The following is a 19464-nucleotide window of genomic DNA, read 5'->3' as shown; positions in this document are numbered from 1 at the left end:
TTTCACACTATTACACAAACTGAATTTACCATGAACGCATACTCCTGCATCATTAAAACTAGAAATTGTCATCACACTGTATTGAAGCTCCTTAACCACAGATTTACAACCCCCTACTCCTCATTCCTTGGGTATGGTGAGTCTGTGCTTCTGCGACCTTGGCGTGGCTGAGCATCTTCTAGAAAGCTGGCTGAGGCCGATATCAAAAGTCTTCGTGGTCAGGGTTTTTAAGAGACCCCCACATCCAGGCCATCCCAATGCTCTTGGATATTTAAGCACAGTGGTTATCAGTAGTGTCCCTTCAATCACCTTGAAGACACTAGTGAATGAAAACCCTTAAATCATGCAAGTGAAACACTGAGAGAAAATGGAGGATATCTTTGTCATCTGAGGGAGGGAGGAATAAACACGTCTTTTAGTTTCAGTGGAAAAATGAACCTGCTGTAAGATACATTTGGAATTTGCCTAGGTACTATGCGGTTAACCTCTATCTAGACAAAAATGAAATACAAAACATATCATACCTTCGAGAGCAAATATCCTTTCTCCCAGAGCCTCAACAATGGTAACGAGAGCCAATTCATCTGACACATTGAAGAAATGCTTTTCTGTAGGTTTGGAAGCGATTGATTTTATTTGATTCACAAAATTCTCACTGCTCTCGTTTCCTCGGTTGTAGCTGCCAAGAATCTAAAACATGCAAATAAACACAAAACAAATAATCAGAAAATTCAATCACCTTCATACAGTTGTATAGCCCTGAACATTCTCTAAAATATTGTGCCAGTTGTCTGGAAGCAATGAAGTGCTGACTGACACTGCTTTCTAATTGGTTATTTTTATTTCCACACATTGGATTATTTTGCAGATTTTTTGCGGCTCTCTCATGTATTGAATTGCAATGTAGCATTTGTATAGTCAGGGGCTGCTGGTGGAATTTGAAACTGGTGGGGCATATGCAGAATGAATGAACACATGCGAGCGAGCGCAGCGAGCGAGTCCGACGGCAATAAGAGGGGTTCGGGGGGGGGTTCTTTGGTTTCTCTCTGAGATGTAATATTATCCGGATAAATGGCAGAGCAACTGACATATGCCTAAAGCCTGTCAGTATGATTGGCTTTGTCACTGGGTGTTAGCTGTTTAAGATAAATGAGTAACAACAATGATTTCTTATAAACAATTAACATTGAAAATGTTTAAATTCTAAAATTCTGAAATAGTTGAGTCTGTGAATTAAATAGCATTGAGGCCTGTGGATGTAGTTTTGGCCTTCAATTATGTGTGCTTTATGTTAGACATATATCCTCTTTTTCTCTGTATATCTTGTCCAGCTGCACATCTTCAACAACCCTCTCTTTCCTCTTCAGCATCCTCTTTTCACTCTTCCCCGAATGCCCTTCCTCACATCTCTGTCACTTCACCGCCCCCAACATGCACTGCACTCCCTCAAATATAAGCACTTTAATTTCTCTTACTTTTGCCTTGCAAATATTTTGACATCAGTGTACCTCCTTCACACACATTTCCACAGAATTTCAGTTGCAAATGGAATAAACAAATATTGTTCTGTGTGCTCTGCAGTCAGAGGGGCCAACCCACTGACAGGCACTTTGTTTGGCTTTAGCCTTAGTGCCTGCGTGCTCAGTCAAAACCCCTCATACACACCTGGCATGGCTCAAGCCTCAAAGAATGCACAGAAAAAAATACCGATAAAACAACAACATTATAAAATAGCTAACTCTTGGGGAATGCAAGATCAAGTAAACATGTAAAATAAAAGATTGTACTTATGGAGCGCTGTAAATATCAGGAGTTCGTGCTAGTATTACTCAGTTGACCTACTATATTTACAATTTCGGGATGAAAGGCTGAGACCGACATGCAGGCATTAAAATCAGTGCATTGATGGTAGATCTGTACAACAGCTGCATTAACCGACTTGTATGCATAACTGGCTTTTTAAAAAAAAAAAAATTAAAATCTATTTTCCATCGCTAAATGTGTTCTCGGGACCAAGACTGTCGCGAGAATGGAATTTACCATAAAAATATAAAATGCCCAGAAACAGAGAACAAGAGTCACTTGCATTTGCTCCCTTTGCATTGTTTTGGTGCTCCTGCTATATGATTTTTTTTTATCCAAAGCAATCCTCTATTACAACAGATGGCATCATTTTTCGAAAAAGCACAGCACAAACAACGTCAGCGTAAATGTCTGACAGGCTGCCTATGATGTCCACGTGTGAAGTAAGGCCGGAAACTGGGTCAGCAATGCAGGAATACGCGATCTGCAAATCACCACATTGATCAGTGGAAAGCGTTTAACGGTTACGGGAGAATATCATGTACTCAAACATTTATGAATCTCAGCGATGCCAACGATAACTAGTACTCGGTTCACACGCTAATTCGCATGGGCACATTGTGGTGAGATTTCAGGCGCGCTCATGCAGGAATGGTATTCAGCTCCCTCTGACAGTATGACAGCGTGCAGATATCCCGATCTCATAAAACTAAAGATAAGACTAAGTCTTTGGCACATGACGTGAAGCACATTATGCGGTCCATTTGCACCCAAAACCTTTCATTAATTGTCGTAGATATGTGCTTTTAACAATTTCATATACATATAAAAAAATGCCTTTAAACAGCTTCAACTATCACCCATTAGTCACAACCCAAAACAATCCTAGCATATCCACCCCCTCCTTTGCAAAGTACAAATCGTCGCATACACTGATGATACTTTAGACTTTTAAGAAAAATACATTGAAAATGCAGCTTTTTTGTATACGTGGCATTGCCAAATACATTATTTAAATAGCAAACATAAAAATACGTTCCTGCACTGGATGCCGAAAAGCTATGTCCTTAAATTCACAGTTTTCCTCAATGGGGGGCTGCGTGAACAGGGACCTCTGACTGCGTGAAGGCGGCCTTTTTTAATTAAATTTTTTTCATTTTTGGATGGTGTGGGAAATGATCAGAGTACATATAAAAAGAAAAAAGACATTTATTACTTCATGTCCTACGTGCCCCCGGTTTTTACCAGCTCTTCGTGGCAGCCATTTCTTTTAGCGTTTTTGAAGATTTAAACACTGTTCATTATAAAGAAATGGACTGTGAAAACAGCGGTGCAACGCTTTACACAATGTCCGCTATCACTGCTCCAATCACAGTCGTGGCTCGCCGGGGGGTAAGGGGGGAGGGATGTTGCGCGGGTGTGGGGAGAGTGTTAAAATACATTTAAAAAAATCTTTATCCTACCTGCTGAGGTCCTGAGCACGTCTGTGCTGCATCTGGTCTGTTCGTTGGTGCCTACAGCGGTACAGCCCCTCTCAGGCTCTCAGCCAATCCTGGCGCTGCCAGCAGTGCCAGGATTGGTTTAGGGCATGGTTACTGCTCGCCCGCCTGCCCATTAGGAGACCGAGGTTTGAGCCTTTGCTCAACCCTCGGTCTCCTAATGGGCATGCGCCAGCCAGAGCACACACTAGTGCGCATGACTGGGCACAGAGCGATAATTCGCTCACCTTCCCCAATCATGCGCACTTGTGCTGCTGCCTGTTGCCCCTGCCTGGTCCGTCTGACGATCATGTCAGTCAACATGACGCCGGACCACCCACCGGCAGTCCGACGTCATGCTGACTGACATGATTGTCAGTTCTCCCTCTGCTTCTTTGAACTTAAGTAAACTGATTCAGTTTACTTAAGTTCAAAGACGCCGACGCTGCAGGCGACGCTGCGGGCGGGGGGGCTATGCCCCAACGCCCTAATGGATGCACCGCTACTGTGTATAGTGCTTTGCTACCTAAGATGAAGCTTCTAAGCACTTTCTTGTGGTCAGGTAAGAGGCTACTCCATTTGTTATGCATGATTATTGTTTTTGTTTGTTCTATGTGTTAAAGTAATTAATTTGGTGTTGTGTGTGATCTTTGAATGGCATGAATCAGAGAGATTTGGGCGTGGTAGAATTGAATTAGCATGAATCTAAGTGACTGCGTAAAATATAAAAACATGACAAAAGGGCACAGACACCATTCTGCCAGTAAAACGGTTGGGAGCGGTGTGTTTGTTGCATCTGCTAAGCAATTTTTTTGTTCAAGAAAACACAACACTAATGGCACTTTTGCACAGGGAGTTTCTACCTGTGCATCCAGGCGTTAAACCCAGTAGCGGTGCGTCCATTATGGCGTTGGGGCATAGCCCCCCTGCCCGCAGTGTCGCCCGCAGCATCGGCGTCTTTGAACTTAAGTAAACTAAATCAGTTTACTTAAGTTCAAAGAAGCAGAGGGAGAACTGACAATCATGTCAGTCAGCATGACGTCGGACCATCGGTGGGCGGTCCGGCGTCATGTTGACTGACATGATCGTCAGACGGACCAGGCAGTGGCAACAGGCAGCAGCACAAGTGCGCATGATTGGGGAAGGTGAGCGAATTTTCGCTCCGTGCCCAGTCATGCGCACTAGTGTGTGCTCTGGCAGGCGCATGCCCATTAGGAGACCGAGGGTTGAGCAAAGGCTCAAACCTCAGTCTCATAATGGGCAGGCGGGCGAGCAGTAACCATGCCCTAAGCCAATCCTGGCGCTGCTGGCAGCGCCAGGATTGGCTGAGAGCCTGAGAGGGGCTGTACCGCTGTAGACGCCAACGAACGGACCAGATGCGGCGCGGACGTGCTCAGGACCTCAGCAGGTAGGATAAAGATATTTTTAAATGTATTTTAACACTCTTGCCACCCCCGCATGACTGCGATTGGAGCAGTGATAGCGGACATTGTGTAAAGCGTTGCACCGCTGTTTTCACAGTCCATTTCTTTATTATGAACAGTGTTTAAATCTTCAAAAACGCTAAAAGAAATGGCTGCTACAAAGAGCTGGTCAAAACCGGGGGCACGTAGGACATGAAGTAATAAATGACTTTTTTCTTTTTATATGTACTCTGATTGTTTTCCACACCATCCAAAAAAGAAAAAAATGTAATTAAAAAAGGCCGCCTTCAGGTAGCCTTGTTCACGCAGCCCCCCATTGAGGGAAACTGTGAATTTCAGGACACAGCTTTTCGGCATCCAGTGCAGGAACGTATTTTTATGTTTGCTATTTAAATAATGTATTTGGCAATTCCACGTATACAAAAAATCTGCATTTTCAATATATTTTTTTTAAAAGTCTAAAGTATCATCAGTGTATGCAACGATTTGTACTTTGCAAAGGAGGGGGTGGATATTGCTAGGATTGTTTTGGGTTGTGACTAAAGGGTGATAGTTGAAGCTGTAAAAAGGCATTTTTTTTAATATTTATATGAAATTGTTAAAAGCACATGTTTATGACAATTAATGAAAGGTTTTGGGTGCAAATGGACCGCATAATGTGCTTCACGTCATGTGCCAAAGACTTAGTCTTATCTTTAGTTTTATGAGATCGGGATATCTGCACGCTGTCATACTGTCAGAGGGAGCTGAATACCATTCCTGCATGATCGCGCCTGATATCTCACCACAATGTGCCCATGCGGATTAGCGTGTGAACCGAGTAATAGTTATCGTTGGCAACGCTGAGATTCATAAATGTTCGAGTACATGATATTCTCCCGTAACCGTTAAACGCTTTCCACTGAGCACTGTGGTGATTTGCAGATCGCGTATTCCTGCATTGCTGACCCAGTTTCCGGCCTTACTTCACACGTGGACATCATAGGCAGCCTGTCAGACATTTACGCTGACGTTGTTTGTGTTCTGATTTTTCGAAAAATTATGCCATGTATTGTAATAGAGGATTGCTTTGGATAAAAAAAAATCGTATAGCAGGAGCACCAAAACAATGCAAAGGGAGCAAATGTGAGTGACTCTTGTTCTCTGTTTCTGGGCATTTTATATTTTTATGGCAAATTCCATTCTCGCGACAGTCTTGGTCCCGAGAACACATTTAGCGACGGAAAATAGATAAAAAAAAAAAACGCCAGTTATGCATACAAGTCGGTTAATGCACCTGTTGTACAGATCTACCATCAATGCACTGATTTTAATGCCTGCATGTCGGTCTCAGCCTTTCATCCCAAAATTGTAAATATAGTAGGTCAATCGAGTAATACTAGCACGAACTCCTGATATTTACAGCGCTCCATAAGTACAATCTTTTAATTTACATGTTTACTTGATCTTGCATTCCCCAAGAGTTAGCTATTTTATAATGTTGTTGATTTAGCTGTATTTTTTTCTGTGCATACTTTGAGGCTTGAGCCATGCCAGGTGTTTATGAGGGGCTTTGACTGAGCACGCAGGCGCTAAGGCTAAAGCCAAACAAAGTGCCTGTTAGTGGGTTGGCGTCTCTGACTGCAGAGCACACAGAACAATATTTGTGTATTCCATTTGCAACTGAAATTCTGTGGAAATGTGTGTGAAGGGGGTACACTGATGTCAAAATATTTGCAAGGCAAAAGTAAGAGAAATTAAAGTGCTTATATTTGAGGGAGTGCAGTGCATGTTGGGGGCGGTGAAGTGACAGATGTGAGCAAGGGCATTCGGGGAAGAGTGAAAAGAGGATGCTGAAGAGGAAAGTGAGGGTTGTTGAAGATGTGCAGATGGACAAGATATACAGAGAAAAAGAGGATATATGTCTAACATAAAGCACACATAATTGAAGGCCAAAACTACATCCACAGGCCTCAATGCTATTTAATTCACAGACTCACTATTTCAGAATTTCAGAATTTAAACATTTTCAATGTTAATTGTTTATAAGAAATCATTGTTGTTACTCATTTATCTTAAACAGCTAACACCCAGTGACAAAGCCAATCATACTGACAGGCTTTAGGCATATGTCAGTTGCTCTGCCCTATCCGGATAATATTACATCTCAGAGAGAAACCAAAGAACCCCCCCCGAACCCCTCTTATTGCCGTCGGACTCGCTCGCTGCGCTCGCTCGCATGTGTTCATTCATTCTGCATACGCCTCACCAGTTTCAACCAGTTTCAAATTCCACCAGCCGCCCCTGGTTAAACCATTTCCCTGTCTAGGACTGCCATGTCTTGCATGGCTGATTCTTACAACGAAATCCAGTAACCATCGGCCCTTCCTAAATAGCGAGGAGTAACTCTCACTGTGACCTGTAGGCCCGCTGGTGGATGGACATCAAAGTTAAAGAATTCCACTGGTGGAATGGCTTGTCCTAAAATCCCAAAGTCAGACTCCATTTCGAGCACATTAAATTAGTCTGGCTGATTTTGGTCCACGTTCAGCCTGTCGTTATCTTTCGCAGAGCTTGCAAAAGTATCTTTTCATCTAAACAATTTGCTATCAAATAAGACAACTAAAGTCTGCTATAAGCTATGAATTATCTATGTTTCAAGGTTTAACAGTTGACATGCAATATAAACATGTAGTCCGAGTTGACATATTATTATCATGCTGACTTAGAACAGGTATATCTCAGATTATTGGAAAGTTCCCCAACATAGGCTAACAGGCAGCGGTCAACACTATACAAACTCCTTGGATTGACCATTGAATTCGAGACTCCTCCGCCCCAGGTTATTATCAGAGGATACATTTTCATGCCAAGAGTCGATACCAAGATGAGAGAAGCTGAGCCCAGCTGATCGTGTGTTTTCCTTCCGAGGGAACACTCTCTCTTCCTGCTGAAGTCTGATAACCATAGGAGATCTGTTGTGAATAGGTATGCAGTGCGCTGGGCCCGAGACTTTCAGGAGGCAAGTTAGCTACTCTGTGCTCTCATAGTGTAGTATACAGAAGTAGTTTTAGGGTGGTACATTTCCAGGAACATTCTAATTATGTTACAACTGTTGATTTTTATTTTTGTTGCTGCTTTAATTATATTCTGTGTGGTTATTACTCATGTGCCAAGCAACAGGATGAGCCTGTTGAAATAAAACGCTTTTAAATGTATATAGTGTCTTTTCTTAGTGTGGTGCTTGAGTGTGCTATGCTAAAAAATGAAATTGGGTTTGAATTACCACTGGTCCCTGAACCCTTTATGGGACTGTTAGTAAACCAGAAAGCATGGATACCACACCAGCAGGTATGCTCAGTGGGTTGTGTGGGGCTTCAATAACCTGGACTCACCTGTTCAAGCAATGGTGCACTGAACTCAGACCCTCTACCCGTGGGTAGGGAAACCAAACCTTGTTGACCTGGGCCAGAGTCCAAGGTTACGCAACATGGCACCTGATGTCGGCATTTTGATTTTTTTGACCTTTGAATAAGCATACTCAAAACTCCATCATTACAAGTACACAGAGACATCTGCAGTAATAATGGTTATCTTCTACTGGCCAAATAATTAAGCACCATTTATTGTAGGTTGGTCAAGCTTGACTCTGTAGTTTTATATGTTTCTTGAATGTCATGTTTTATTGAATCTGTTCAATTAAAATGGTGACTCCTGTCATGATAGGAGTAAATTACTGAGAGGCAGTTACACAACATCTCAAGAAAAGAGGTGTCCTCTTTTTGGAGAAGGGGGGGCAGTAACATGTGTAATAGCGGCACACGCAGCATATGCCAGTGAAACATTTTACTCCAGGGTGATGTTTGAGGCTATACATGCTGCCTCAAGGCTAATTTATACATACAAACCAGCAAAGCCACGTGCACAGAATAAGGCATCTGGAAATCCCTTTGATGTTAGGTTGGATTCCCTGAGTAATGAAGGGTCTCAATGGCCTGCATTGTCTGGACATACACCATTTCCACATCTTAAGAATCTAGCAATCACTGATGTAGTAAAAATCTTGAAATATACAGACAAGCTCCAAATGGACAAGCAGCGCAGAGACAGATTGTGGTGCAGCAATCAGCCCAGAGGAAATAAACGATATTGTTGGGAAGATGCCCAAGAAGCATGAAGAAATTTCCTTCTCGATTGCTCTAAAGACCAACCAGCTGGAATTAGTTTATCCTCACACAACACTCCAGAAAAAAACACAGAACACTGACAATGTCTTCCCCTTAGAATGGTGCCACCTGAAGAAAAGTGTAACACCTGGTAAAGTATATTTTCATGCATCAACATTAACACACATGGCACACCCTCACTAGCAGTTCTCCTAAAGGTATTAAAACAAGTACAAAATGAGCATGGGCAGCACTGGCTCTGGACTTAAGAATTAAATGAATGGTAAATTTCTCGACAGTTTCCTCAATCATCCTAAGCAACATTCATGGAGAAGCCTCAGTGCTGGCTATCCACCAGAAGCTTACAGCACTTCCTGTCCTGAGTCATGAACAGGAATTACCAAAATTAATATCTGAAGTCTATACCTCTGTGAGCCGTGATACTTTAGGTACACAAACTCTTAATCCACACCTTCAACATAAGGGACATTTTAAGAATTCAGCTAAGAAAAAACCTGTAACTGAAGGTAAAAATTATAAGAAGGGGAGGGAGAAAAGATCGACTTGATCTCCGGTTGCCCAGAAATCCATCTGGGGTGAGTATAATTTGAGGGACAGCAATAAAATGAAAAAGCTGGAACAGTATCAGTATGCTGATAGCTGTTCTTTCCATTATTATTAGGACCCTGACGATAAAGGAACAGAAAGAGGGGAACGGAACAAATACCCAATAAGAGAAAAATATAGCAAGCAGAAGGTGAACCATGACAAGAGATTGAGGCTAGTGTAAAGAGAGAAGAGAAAGGTTCGGACCCTAAGCCTCAATTTAAAAAGAGGAAGGTGGCAGGACTTTCTAATAAGTATGCCATACTAGCTATGGATACTTCTGGGAAAAAGGACTTGTACAAGAGACCTTCTAGGCAGTGTAGCAGAAGGTTTTATAATTGGATATACAAATTGAGGGGTGTATACCGCACACCATTAAACAAGTTTTTTGCCTCATTTGTCTGAAGTTTCCGACATTGTACTAGCAGGAACTGATTGGCCTCTGGTCTTTATTATGAAAGCACCCAAGGAGAGGAGGTAAGAAGAGTAGCCTTTTCCTTTATAGTACCTGAGGATATCAGGGAAATGTATATAAAAGAGTTGGCTGCAAAGTAGCCCCAACTGTATACAGAAATGAAGTGGGGTGGGATAAACACTCTATTCCACATGTTATATCCACATGCAGTGAGCCCCAAGCGCAGGCTCAATATCCAATGAAGCCAGAAGCCAAGCGCGATACAAAACCAAAGTAAATCAACTACAATAGCAGGGCATTATAGCACCTTGTCTTTCACCAATGAATACTCCTCTTTTTCTGATTTTAAAACCATATAGGATGGGTTTAGATTACAGAAATCTAAACACAAATACACAAACTTCTGCAGTTTTAAATGCTCACAGCATGGGTTTCATGGCAAATCTAGTATGGAAAAAATATAAAACAACACTTGAAAACAATAATGGGTTTTTGGGTCAAAATATAGCACCTGAAAGCAAGTATCTGACCGCCTTCCATTTCAATGGAATTCAATAATCCTTTAAAAGATTACCCATGGGGAATAGGAAAAGTCCTGGTTTATTGTCAGCACATACTATGAAGATCTGCACACCTGACCTAACTAGGGTGGACTGGATAGTGACAAAACTGACATCACATGGTTACTAAACTAACTTGAAAAAAATCAAAAATTGCGCAGCTGTCTGTGACTTTTCTTGGATATGAATTATCAAATGAGGGCAAGGTCCTGGTGACTGATTGCCTTCAGAAATTTGATACCTTGCAGATGTGTTACCTTGCAGCCGTCACACACATTGAAGAAGTTACAATCTCTGTTGGGGTTTCTGAACTTCAGGCATACTTACTTACCACACTATGCTGAGCGAGTGAAGCCCTTGGACAAATTCATTTGTTACAAGTTTTCTTCAAAGCAGTGGGCGGGCAAACATGCTACTAACTTGTGTGACTATTGGTGCTGGAAAAACAATCGATTGACATTTCTCCTGACCTTACGCTGTCCCTACAGTAGAGGTGACCACTATGGCAAGCATTTGATGAGTGCAGTTCATGTAAATTTTAAATATGATATGGCTCTTAGGGAACAAGCAATCCTTCAATAAGAACAGAATATACCTCAGACTCCACAAGGATTGGTCTCGATTTCAGTGGGTTTTACCACAATGAAATGCAGGTGCTCAAGTCATCGAAAAGGATTTGCAGTATTTTGTAGCCATGGAAGCAGTATATTGAAACAACGGCACTGCATTCTCCTAAACAATTTACATTGATGCAATGTCTGCTCTGGGAGAATATCTTCAATTCAACTTCCAATTTCAATCGAAGAATAAAGGGTTAATAGAGTAAGCTACTGGCACACCTAAACAATTCCCGAAGATTAGGGAGCTCAGTTGAGGACTAGTTGGTAACATCACCTGAATGGAGTACGGAGAGCATTAAGTAAATTGCCTAGAAGATTAATGTGTGGCTGCACTTCATACGAAGTACCCTTTGGAGTACATACATAGGCATATGCATATACCTGACTTAGATAATCCAGGGAAAGTGATGGGAAAAACAGAACTTGACCATCACCAATGTTTATATATCTTGTAGAATGTCTAAGAAGTAAGAGACAAGGTATCTAATTCTGAGCCTGCCACTGGTGAGGAAAAGGTTTCATCAGCTGCTGACAGGTAGATTCCACAAGTAGGTGATCTAGTTTGAGAAAAGATCCATAATAAACACGTTTTTGGGCCATCTTACATGCCACCCATTCCAGTTCTTGGGGTAAAAGGCACACAAACTAACTGCAATCCTGACTTTGTTGTAAGGTTCAAAGAAAAACAGATAGGTAGCCATTGACCATTGGGCCTCATTTACAAGAAAATGACAGCGCAACAGTGCAAGCCATCTTGCTGCGCTGAGCTGCATTATTTCAAAAGCACACAGATGTGTTATATTTACAGCATTATGACACATCCCTGTGCTTTCCTCTGCACTGGCGCACAACGGGCTGTCATTCGCCAACGCAGGCACACTTGCACCATGGTGCAAGGGTGCCTGTATTGCAGGAATTATTGCATTTGTGCAGGAAGGGGCACCTTCCTGCACAAAAACAATAATTTATGGTGATTTCCTCTTTCTATGTGTGCTGTAGAATGCAGCACACGTAGAAAGAGCAAAAAACAAACAAGGAAATGAAGGTATTTTTTCCTCGCTGCACTACTCTTACGCCTCCCCTGGGGAGGTGTAGGATTCTGATGCATTCCCAGGTTTACGAAACCTTGTAAATGTGGGATTTGACAGATTCCATGGGTTTTGCGTGTAAAACACCCACAGCAACACCCATGGAATGCCCTTTTCATGCAGAGTAATGCATAAAAGGGGGCCATATTTACAAGGCTACGAAAAGCCATTCAGGGTGGCTTTACATGGCCTTGTAAATATGGGCAGCACACTGCGGCACTGGTGCATCAACAAAAGTCATGCAGCGCAAGGGGATTGTAAATGTGCCCCACTATGTGGCCGATCCTGCACAGCAGACACTCTTGGACATCAAGAATAATTCAGAGTGGAGCCTTGCAGCCTCTTCCTCTTCTGAATGAAATTCCCTTTGAAGAGAGAGAACAATTAAAAGCTTCATAGCAACAGATATATATTAGGCCCGTGTGTAATTTTAATTCCGCAAGCGAAATTGGAGAGTTCAATTGTTAGGTTCCTTAGCCAACACGTGTTTCATCAGGTTTTTGACACAATCTTTGACTAATGGGACAATTATTTCAGTAAGCAGTCGATTGCAACGGACGTTGATTTTTCAAATATACTAATTGAATCGGATTCAGAGTGGTTTTAATTGGGTATATATGTATCTTTATACAGGTACACATGTGGTATATTCCCCATATTTGGGGTTTAGTCTTCCCCAGTTTATCATAATGGGCACTCATTTCCCAGGAATCTCTTAAAGACAGAATATAAATAGTTCTGGATTATCACTACCTTCGGGATGGAATTACAACCGACAGGAAGGTACTACACCAAGAAAAACATATTCCAGAAGAAGTTCGGGGTTAATGTGCCCATATCGCGATGAAACACTTGTTGGCTAAGGAACCTAACAACTGAACAAAAGCCAAAATGAAAGAAGATATATAAGGAAACAAAGATTGTCTACACTGAAATTACATATTTTGTATTAATTGTATTTGTGTGTGCTGGGGGACTTTGTTGAACCCGCCAAGACCTGCATCAACCACTACCACAGTTGAAGTAAACCCTACAGACAACGAGGCAAATGACACACCCAGCTACCTCCAGTTGTTCAGGTATTGGCAGTGGCAACCTCCAAATGGCACAAGACTAAGTTGCAAGCAACGCCGAATACAGTGATTACCACAAGACGCACATTGAGTCTACCACTTCCTGGTTCTCTCCAGAAGTCTGCTGTGTCACTGACACCACAAAAGAAAAAAAATCAAGCTACTATTACAGGCATGTTTATCTAGGAGGGGAAATACAAGCACAATCACTCAACCTCACATTTGTACAAAGGGGAAGCTGGTTAAAATGTTCACACTAGACCTTCTTCCTTTTTCTTTTGTGGAATGAGTGGGAATCTTAGAATTTGTGAAGACCATCTGCCCAAAATAGAAGACTTCGAGCTGAACCTATTTTGCCAGAGTGTCTGTCCCAGTACCCCCATCATGATGTTCCTCAATTGGTGGGCCATGCTGTGCAGCTGTGTGCTGTGTAGACTGCCCACCTGATGACAGATATGTGGAGCAGTTGTCAAGTACATGTGTATCACTGCACACTTAATCCCTTTTGTAGGGGTTAGGCAACAGCCATCCACAGGTCTCAGCACTGAAGAAAGTTTTAAGCACTCGGTGGCATACAACAGAAGTGATGTTCACCATGGAGAAATTTCATATAGCTGCAAACATCTTGGAAGAGTTTAACAGCGAGGTGTTTGAATTGATTTGTTGCCATAGTGAATGGTAGTAATATTGTCAAGGCCATGGCAGATGGTGGATATTTCATGGTCCTGCATTTGGTGCAATATATCAACCTGATTGTGCAGGACAGTCTAAAAAAATAATACATAGCCAGCAACCTACTAGCCCCATGCTGGAGAATGTGCACTAATTTCAGTCATTCCTTTAAGCCTGAAAGTAGTTGGGGATCATTCAGCGTGATAATAGCATACCGGTCATAGACCTCATATAGGAGGTGTCTACACATTGGAACTTGACCTTTTACATGCTACAAAGTCTTTTTGAGCATTACAGATCTATCACCGACTATGACCTTCAAAGAGGAGGGGATGCAAGGGAGAAAGGCATGACAATAGAGGTAGCAAATGGGGGTATTATCAAGTGCCTGACACAAATGCAACTTCCTTTTGAGATTTTCACATGGGAAGTCAGCAAGGAAGACAGTACAATGTGCCAAGCAGTCCCATTGTTGCATCTGCTACTGGACCAATTGAAAAAGGTGGTTCAGAGCTTAATCCTTCACTTCACTTGGTGGTTAATCCAAGGCTGCAAAAAGAGATCCTGTCCTCTAAAGAGTACATATGTGCCACAATATTTGATCTGCAGTACAAAAAAATACTGGCCACTTTAATTCCTTCTTCAGAATAGGCTGTTTCACTTTACAAGACTTGGATTGTCAATCAAGCGAGAGGCCTGGAAGAAGAGCGGCTGCATGTTAGAGGCATGGGTAGAAGTTCTAGTGTGCAGCTTTCAACTTCCAAAGAGAGAAATGCTGTTATCTCACAGCCAAAAACACCCCCAACAATACCAGCAACAGAAGAATCCAACCCGATCTTTGCATTTGCCTGGTTTCATGTGGCAGGGTTTAAGTCAAGTGCAGAGGTGAAGGCAACAGAGGTCAAGCAAGTGGCAGCACCAATGACCATCCAGAGGATGGTCAAACACTATCTGGAGGACCCAACAGAGGTCTATCTGGATCAAAACCCATTAGTCTATTGTTATGGGAAGATGCAACAATGGCCAGAGCTGAGCAGGCTGGCAATAAAGTATCTGGTTTGTACGGTAGCCAGTGTGTCTTCTGAGTGTATGTTCAGTACTGCTGGTACAGTAGTCACAATCTAAAGGACCAGTCTCTCACCTCAAATCATGAAGAGATTGACCATCATTAAAATGAACAAACACTTCAAACCAAAAGATTACATTGTTCCTGAATCAACACAGGAGGAGGATAAGGGAAACGTGAACCCTCTGAGTTTGAGACCACACTCTACTTTTCTGATTAAGTAGCCCACAAGGGAACTTATATATATTTTCAAACTGCTTTGAAAAAAAAAGTATATCGAAGGACATTTATATATTTGGTGTCTGACATACGCTGCCTCGTTTGACATGTGTAGAATAGACCAGTGTGCACACAAGAAGCCTCCATTTGCTAAAGGACATGAAGACAATGCCTCCCATTCCTATCCTTCTTTGTTTCATTCCCTAGCTGGGCTGTCTGTAAAGATCATTGTGCCAGACTACCCTTGAGTGTATCACTTCCATGGAAAAAGAGACACAATAGGCAAATGTGCACCATGTTTGGAACACTTTGGAACACTTTGCACCAATTAGTAATATTGACTGATTGATGATTCATGTTGTAGCTGCAAGGGTGCTGTAACTAATTTTTAAACTTGATTTGTAATGTTCTAACACCAGGCAGTTTATCCACCAAAACTACAAAAAAAGATCAAATTCTTTTACTTTTCTTGTTCTTCTACATTACAGGCCTATTTCATTCAGGTCGGGAGTCAGGACTTGACTACCATAATAGCCAGAAAAAGGAAGTTAGGCACAATGCCTATCTACTTTAATAAGTTACACCATGATACCAAGAGGCCTGTTCCTATGGACTGGAGAGAGGTGCATTGTTAGGAAAAGTCAGAGTAGTGGCTCCAATGTCAAACCCTAATTATGTGATTGTGGTCGGGGGTCTGTAACTGGACACGTCACATGATAGAAGCACACAGCTAAATATTATTGATATTTGTGAGATTGATCAGTCAGGTATATGCAGCTACTTGTTTGGGATTGGTGGTACAAGATTGTTCTCACTTCTCAGTTAACTACACATGACTGCACCAGCCTGTTATGCCCTTTAGATCCTCATCCACCATGAAGCTTACCTTGACTCTACAATACTGACATTTACTTTTTGCCTGACTGATTCAGCCCTGCATGCAAGGCGGACATTCTAAGAAGAAGAATGCAGATGCACTTTCCACATTTATAAAGAGAGTACCATTTTACTTTTCTTAACAATAATAATTTTTGTATTTTGTAACCCTAGGTAACATAACAATTAAATAACTTGGGACTCTGGGGATGAAGGACTGTTTGCCTTTGGTAGGTGACTGTTATCCTCCTTCTACAACAGATGTGATGATGTGCTGGTCATTGACCTAATTAAATGTGGTGTTTGTCTCACCTTTCTCCAACTCGCCATTCCCATCAATTAAAAAACCTAACCCTCTTACCCCAGGTTGTGTGATCTATTGAGGTGTTACTTAATAATCTATCCCATAGAAGTATCACACACTTGGCGGGGTGGATGTGGTTGAAGCAACATCAACTTCTATAGGATCTTCTTAACTAAACAATAGTCATGGCAGCCCTACTAGCCACCCAGACATCAAAAGGACAGTCTTAGAACAATGTGTGTCCAAGGATAGGGACTACTAGGGAACATTATGGACTGATTCACAAGTGTAACTGTACCAGCAGTAACTTTACGAGTAGTAACTTTATGAGTAGTAAATAGATAGTAGTAACTCCTTTTAAAATAATAGAAGTTACTACTCACAAAGTTACTACTCACAAGGTTACTGGTGGAAAAGTTACTAGTCATAAACTTATACCGCAAGAGTAAAGTATCACCAAAAGGGCAATTTTACCTTTGTGAAACAGGCCTTGTGTTCCTTACAACAAAATCCATGCAAAATTGAGTAACCTTCTCCTGAGTCCTGACTCAAGGTTATTGTAAGTTTAGTTTTAATTTTTACGATTGCTTGCTAGTTGCTGTTTGCTTGATTATTTTGCCATGGTGGCATCAGTCTTGGAGTATACACTAACTCTTTGTTTTCTTTCAGTCTAGTTGCCAGTGATGGATAATCCTTCTGAATATTCTTACAGTTCAAGCTCACCTTGCAAACATAATTTGGAATGGGGGGAGCTCATTTTGTGTTATTTTTCCTATTAGCACTAGCCTACTACCACCATCATTAAGAAGTCCCGTTGGTAAACCCTGCAATAAGGTTTGGGAAGATTAGGGGACATATTTACAAGCCCCCTGCACCATCGCAGAGTCATTTTTATTGACGATCTGGTGGTGCACAATGCTGAGCCATATTTACAAGGCCACACAAAGCTACCTTGCGTGGCTTTTCATTCCTTATAAATATTGCCCCCTTTCACGCATTACTCTGCATGAAAGGGGCATTCCATGAATTCTGATGCATTCCCAGATTTACAAGGTTTTTTTAAACCTGGGAAAGAGTCAGATTCTAACGCTTCCCCAGGGCTCTTTCTATGTGTGATGCATTCTGAAGCACACATAGAAGGAGGAAAACACTATCAATGATTGCTTTTGTGGAGGAAGGTGTCCTTTCCTGCACAAAAGCAATCATTCCTGCAACGCAGGAACCCTTGCACCATGATAAGACATACACATGCATTTGCCTAATGTCACAGCTCGGGGTAGCAAGATGGCTTGTAGCACCGCGGGGCTTAATCTTATAGTAACTATACCCTTGAGAGAGGTAGCAGACCATGTGATTCCATGAAGTGAAATTCCAAAAGTTCAACCCAGGCCTAGTATATATACCAAAATTAATAATTAGAAAAAATATTCAGAAAAAGAAGCTGCTGAAATAATTTAATAGAGAAAATATGCTAGCAGTTTTTAACGTTAATCACAATGGCATACACACACACTCCAACAGAGAATATTTATTCAATAACATTATGCCCTCAGCATTTAATCTCTTCAAAGTTTAGAGAGGACTTTTACAACATGGCCAGGCTCAATTAAGAGCCTTAAAAAAATTACAGTGGTCTTTACAAACTCTTTGAGAAGGTCACACGTATTGGCAACTTTAAACAAATCTGCTGTTTTTGAGCCATATAATTTAATACTAACACAGAAGACAATGCTAAGAAAGAATCCACCAAAAATTTGTTGAGTATTAAACAAATGGAGGAAACCCTATTTCCTGTTAGTGAAAATGTCCCTGTTACATGGCAGATACATGAAGTAATTTCCCTTTCAATTACAACTTTTCATTTTCACGAGTGCCGGAAATATAAATCGTTAGGCTGGTACAAGAAAAGGCACAATATACATTTATATAATTTGTGGAATTTTCCTTTTTCCCACATGCCTAAATTAAGATAACCCTGTGTTTATTAGTGTTTCCAGCTGCAGAAATCATCTAGGTCGCTCAATACTGGCAATCCAATTTCTTTGCATGGAATGTGTAACCCCTTGAAGCCAGCATTAAGCAGTGTCTTTTCAGTAACTCTTGCTTGATCAATTCTAATACACCACATAATAATAATGGTTAATATTTAATGTTAACCAACCCCAGATGTTGTGGGTTGGAGCCTGGCCAGCCATGTGCAATTACAGTTTCTAAAACAATACATTGTTGTTGTGAGACCTCATATCCCCCACCTCAACATGTAATCCAAGGTTTCCCTTTGCCTAGAATTGACACAAAGGACATGCGTTTGACAAAATTAGTAAACTTGTTGCAGTTTTACTACAAAAGGACGTTCCTTTGACCTCTGACTCTGAGTTCTATGACCTGTAAAGAGTCAAACCTGCATCGGAAATACAGAGGTTGTTAAACACATAATACCTAACTCAGTTTGAGACTTTGTACAAACAATTTGTTCTCAAGATATCTTTTGGGGATTCCCAACTACCCTTCAAATAATCTGCTGTGGTGCTGCCATCTTCTTCCTGATCAAACAAGGGTATTAAACTGCTTGACCACATGGAGCACACGTATCCAGCAGAGCAAAAGTGCTGAGTAACCTGAGTGCACTATTTGGGATATAAATAGCTTTTTGACCTAGATGAGAGCTGGATCTTGCCCTCTCCCCTTTTTGGTGTATGAACTGTACATTTCACACTGGAACTATATCTGGAGCCGTCCGTAGTGGCTTTCTTTTTTGTGTATATTATCTACTGGCGGTCGCCAGTAGATAGTTATAGTTAGGACCCTGTTTCCATAGGAAATCCGCAACATTCTATTTGGAATAACTTTGGCGCCGGTCGATGAATCCTCGCGAAATTTTCAAAATAGGTGGGGCGCTACGCTCCGCTCCTACCCTGAAAGTCTCGGGGGGATTCGTCAAGCGGGGGCTGAGAAAAAAGGGGGGTCCCAAAACGCGTTTTTCCCATGCATTTTTCCATAGGACCTTTAGACACAGCTACAGCCCGAACGGCTGAACAGAGTTACTTGAAATTTGGCAGAGAGGTAGTCCTCAGGTCAAGGAAGTGCCTTTTGTAGGTCTGGTGTAAATCTGTTC

The 19464-nt window shown here is 41.6% G+C and overlaps 1 protein-coding gene across 2 annotated transcripts in view; it reads right to left on the bottom strand.

Moving 5' to 3' along the window:
- Positions 1–19464, bottom strand: part of ITGA1 (integrin subunit alpha 1) — an 880323-nt gene that overhangs the window by 396785 nt on the left and 464074 nt on the right. For both annotated transcript variants that reach the window (XM_085631246.1, XM_085631248.1), the window contains exon 9: positions 525–690. In XM_085631246.1, coding sequence (XP_085487372.1) covers positions 525–690 — 166 coding nt within the window. The remainder of the gene's footprint in view (positions 1–524; positions 691–19464) is intronic.

The sequence above is a fragment of the Triturus cristatus genome, chromosome 2_1 (assembly GCF_964204655.1).
Source record: "Triturus cristatus chromosome 2_1, aTriCri1.1, whole genome shotgun sequence".
NCBI classification, from domain to species: Eukaryota; Metazoa; Chordata; class Amphibia; order Caudata; family Salamandridae; genus Triturus; species Triturus cristatus.
The sequence above is the reverse complement of the archived record's forward strand: the minus strand, read 5'-3'. Positions and strand labels throughout refer to the sequence as shown.